The 4,721-nt window shown below is 46.9% G+C and overlaps 1 protein-coding gene across 3 annotated transcripts; it reads right to left on the minus strand.

Moving 5' to 3' along the window:
* Positions 1-618: 618 nt before the first annotated feature.
* Positions 619-4,716, minus strand: ormdl3 (ORMDL sphingolipid biosynthesis regulator 3). 3 transcript variants are annotated; one of them, XM_055504582.1, is made up of 4 exons: positions 4,357-4,716; positions 3,549-3,753; positions 3,300-3,451; positions 619-2,701 (listed from the first exon to the last, which is right to left on the minus strand). In XM_055504582.1, the coding sequence occupies exons 2-4, from the start codon at positions 3,720-3,722 to the stop codon at positions 2,566-2,568; spliced, it is 462 nt and encodes a 153-aa protein (XP_055360557.1). In that variant the 5' UTR covers positions 3,723-3,753; positions 4,357-4,716; the 3' UTR covers positions 619-2,565. The 3 variants fall into 3 exon arrangements, with proteins under 3 accessions (XP_055360557.1, XP_028991377.1, XP_028991376.1); XM_029135544.3 differs by having other exon boundaries at positions 3,549-3,794; positions 4,357-4,715; XM_029135543.3 differs by having other exon boundaries at positions 3,549-3,797; positions 4,357-4,715.
* Positions 4,717-4,721: the final 5 nt, after the last annotated feature.

Genomic DNA, 4,721 nt, shown 5'->3' on the forward strand with positions numbered 1-4,721 from the left:
CAGGCTCAGCCGTTTGCTGCCCTCTGCTGGTGAAAGCGCCTGACCTGTTTATTGCTACAGTTTCATTAATACTGTATCTTTCATTTACCGAGACAAACACAGGATCAACATAAATGTCAAACTTTACCCATAGCTCCAAATCATAAAACACATATCGCATTAAAAGAGACATTAAGCCTTAACTTGGAGAATTAAAACGATCTTTTATGAGCTTTGCTGTGATAAAAGGAGGCAGACATGTGCGATGAGCTTTTCTGTCACTGTCAAACACAGACCTGATGATGAGAGAAGCGAACGTCTGTCCCTGTAAACTCAGGCTTATTGTATCCGCTCTAATAGCTCATCATTACTTTCACTTAATCAATGTTTAAAAGGCCGCTGGTGTTGTGTAACAGAGCAGGCACAGTGCAGAACCGGTCTCAGCTTGCATTGTTGAAAAAGAAAACGATCACGGAGGCAATTTACAGCGGTGCTTTGTTTCCAGAGCGAAACACAGAGTCATAGACGATAATGGGAATTTTATTAGTGTGGTGCTGCTGCAGAACAACTGCTGTCACTTTAAAAGACACTTCAATCTGCATAAAGCAAAGAACAAGTGGGGAAATAACAGAAACACTGTGAGAATGAAAATTATTCATTTATTAGTTACATTTCATCGTTTCTGTGCAAACAACACTGCAAGTAATAAAATCTGCTTCAATAAAGACGCGACTGTTTAGAGACACTTTTTAAAAAAGTCATTCAGTCTTTGCAGTCAGCTCAAATGAAAGGAGACAAGTCCAAACCTGACGCGTCCATGAGTGGAGACAGAACACAGCGTTGTCCTGAACGCTGGATCACGGTGATCCGCTTGATCTTTAAATCACAGCGCAGGTTTAATGCTCGACCTCAGTAAGCTTCCTGAAATGCACAGGTTTCAAATCCCTTAACCGGCTCCCATCATGTGTCACAGAAGATGAAACTCAGGAATACTGTTACCGGCTCCAACAAAGGCCGGTTATCAACAAAGCGAAGCCTTGAGCAGTTTCACATCAAATCTACATTCAGTTCATCATCGTTCATGTCTTCAGCAGTCTATTAATAACGCGGTCACTTTGTGCTACGGCGTCGTTCAGCTCGTCCTCCAGGAAGCCCTTTACTGTATGAAAACCCCCACGATGAAACCAAGGGAGCGGCTTAAGTAACGATGACAAGGTAAATGAACAAACAAACAAACAAACAAGCAAATGAAAAAAAAAAGGAACAAACAAGCAAACGAACAAACAAATGAACAAACAAACAAGCAAATGAACAAACAAACAAACAAACAAATGAACAAACAAACAAGCAAATGAACAAACAAACAAACAAATGAACAAACAAACAAACAAATGAACAAACAAACAAATGGACGAACAAACAAATGAACAAACAAGCAAATGAACAAACAAACAAACAGGACAAACAAATGAACAAACAAACAAGCAAATAAACAAACAAGGAAGCAAACAAACAAAACAAACCTAGTTTAAAAGCTGGACCTTTCTTTCCTTCTATGCTACAGTAAAACAGAGTGGAAACAACAGGTCCATTATAACATGTTAAATAGAAATTGTTTGATATCACCTCAGCGATTATTACTCACTCTCTTCAAATGAAACATATTCTTTGACTTTTATATTGGATTCATGCGTTTCTCCATCATCTTCTGAAAGACGTGAATCACAGTCACTAATGTGAAATAACAAAGATAAATTGCACTTTGATGAATCAAAGTCGCCTCTGACTCTCTTCCTACGCGTTAATGCTGTTCCCACTGGCGGCGCGTCTCCGTTCTCATGCATGAGCCCAGCTTCACCTGCTGCTTAGTAACAGACTAATCCAAACAGCATTTAGCACAAACCGATTTACTCCAACGTACCACATACTGCTAATAAACTAACTGTTTCCCTAAAGAGGCCTGTGCTCATGTACTTGGTGCTACGAGTAAGTAAAGGCAGAAATGTGCATCTCTGAACTACGCGTACGTTCTGCACACATGTTAAGAGCCCAGAAAGGGAGCAGGGCCTAGAAACACCCACTTATGGTGCTGATTGGAGCAGAGAGGGCTAAATATAAAAGCGTGTGGTCTCTCCTCTGTAGCGGCTCACATATAACATTAACAGCAGAGTGACTGTCCTCTGACCCTAGAAACCTCAAGAAGAGGAAGTCGGGCAAGAGCCCGAAGCTGAATAAATACAGCGCTGCATCATTACATACACAGAAAGTCTACGGCCTCAGTCCACCTCCACATCACCCACTAGAAGCAATGGACTGTCTCTCCCTGTGAGCCTTTTAAACATCTCTGTAAAAGACGATCACAACAGGCCACATTCCCTTTGTCCTCTCTCTACAGAGCGTTGCGTCTCTATCCTGGGGTTTGGTAACATGGCAGTATCCCCAGCAGGCTTCATTTAGAGAGCTGCGCAGCGGAGCCGCAGCCAAGGAGCCACGGATCCTGATGGATCGAGAGCCAAATCAGAGGCCTGATACTCGCTCTCAGTCGTCCCCGGGGACTCAGGAAAGAAGGTGTCCTCTTCTGCCCCGTCAGTACTTATTTATCCCAAAGATCCTCACGCCGTGCAGCTGCGGCAGCTTGGGGATGAGTACAGTGAGCAAGGACACGGTGTTGACCACAAAATGGACCCGGTCGTATTTAGTGTAGAAGCTGGTGAGGATGTACCTGCGTCAGACATAAATGAAAGAAGAGGTAATGATTAAGAGCAGCCTAACCACACACACACACACACACACACACACACACACACACACACACACACACACACTTACAACACGTTTACAAAAATGTGCCCAACAAACACATTGCAAAGTTAATTATTCAACTTTCCACCCACTGCTGCAACACTGATGAACACATCTACTCCACTCAGAGGTACAGCGACGATGCAGTATTTTTGGCACTTCCTCTGTAATATCTTAACATAGTGCTATGCGTAGTACACTTGCGCCGTACACGGAAGCATAGTGGAACCTACAGTGGACACTGACTCATGAAACTGGTGCAAAATGCAAAATACACCTGCAGAACTGCTCGCGATCGCTACAACGCTGAAGCTGAGCTGGCAAAAAAAGCTCTGGGAACCGGAGTGCGTCCTGTAAACTGAACTGTGCTGGTTAATGGGGACAGAAACGGGCATTAAAGCAGCACGCGGCGCTGCTGCAGACACGAGGCACCTGAACAGGCCCATAGTGGCTGCAGCTGCTGGGTGGGAGCACTTATTCTGCTGGGTCTGGAGCATGCGCTTCAGAAGGACACTCACAGGACAATGGGTGTGATGGTGAGGAACTTGCGTGAAGCAGTGAACTGGACTCCGTAGTCCATCTGCTCCCAGTGGGTCAGAAGACGGGCCTTGCCCTGATCGGGGGTCTCGAAGGGCGTCCCTTTGACTGTGTGGAGTAGGAGGTACATGCACTGCAGCAGACAAGAGGAAGCTTCAATACACAGCATAAGAAAGACTCCTCCACAGGACCTGTCCCATCGGTGCGTGACAGCACCTGGTGCCACTGACCAGGTTGTGGATGAGGTTGGTGAGGGTCCAGACCACAGGCACGCTGACGAAGGGAATGCTGAGCAGGATGATGTGCAGGAGGCCGATGCCCAGGACGTACGACAGCCACATTCCCCTGCTGTTCATCACCCGCGTGTTGGGGTTCACCTCGCTGTGCGCCGTGCCCACGTTCATCTCGATGGCGGCGCCGCTCCAGGGCCTCGACCTACAACAACCACCACCACGAACGGACCGAGCGGGGTCCTGCTGCTGTGAGATAAACACAGACGTGTCTGGGCCTGAAGCACAGGCTGCAGCTGCTGAGGTGACGTGGTCAGTCCTAATCTGGAGGCTGTTTTAAGACCTGATAATGGATAACTGTGCCTGCGAACTAGACCTTGTGAACCCTGAATTATGTGATTGTATAGAAATCACAATGTTCAACTTAATCCCATTTAAGTAGGATTGGGCAATAGTGGAAGATAATTACATACCGGATTTGTTTAAAGCACTAAGAGTTCATGACACATACGTAACTCATAGATCTTATGCTACTGTGGTGTTTATTAACGAGTAATGACAGATGTGGACACGCTGACTGTTAAAGGAAGCCAGCGTTCGTCTGGACAACATCTGGACTGACTGTAAACTATGGAGCAATAGGCACCGGGTCACTGGATCGAGCTGTTCTCCAAGTGGTCAGACTCAAAAGGGGCAACGCAATAATCCGTAACGCGGCAACACAAGGAGAGCTACAAGTGGATTAGTTAAACGTACAGTACTGACAGCCATCATCGCGAGGGACTTTTAAAGCAATTCAAACACTCACTGCTGAGAAAATGGCTTCAACTCCGACCTCTAGTCCGCGATCAGAGTTTTCGCCCCAAAGATGCCTTCAGTTGTGTAACTGAGTGTCACCGGGAGACCGGCGAGGCTCCGGTGTAGTCGAACGGCCACCGTGGAGGGTCTCAGCTCCCAACGTGCTGCTAGCTGCTAGCTGCGGCGCGGCTCGGCTCGGCGCGGCGCGGCACGGCTGCTACACGCGCACCATCAGTCGACACACTTTTCCTCGGGCTTCTAAGCAACATCTGGTGACAACACGGCACAGTTTATGACGGCGCGTCATCGCTAGTGGTTTTCACGGCCCCGTGTTTCGAGTCAGCGTTGCTCTCCTCGCACTGCGCCGCGATTGGA

This window comes from Betta splendens, chromosome 19 (assembly GCF_900634795.4).
Source record: "Betta splendens chromosome 19, fBetSpl5.4, whole genome shotgun sequence".
NCBI lineage: Eukaryota > Metazoa > Chordata > Actinopteri > Anabantiformes > Osphronemidae > Betta > Betta splendens.

Bases quoted from the DNA above. Each gene is read 5' to 3' on its own strand.
- ormdl3 (XM_055504582.1), bottom strand. From the start codon at position 3,722: ATGAACGTGGGCACGGCGCACAGCGAGGTGAACCCCAACACGCGGGTG. The intron at 3,452-3,548 runs GTCAGTGGCACC...TGTCTGCTGCAG, and splicing joins CCAACCTCATCCACAACCTG to TGCATGTACCTCCTACTCCA. The intron at 2,702-3,299 runs GTGAGTGTCCTT...TGTCTGACGCAG, and splicing joins ACCATCACACCCATTGTCCT to GTACATCCTCACCAGCTTCT.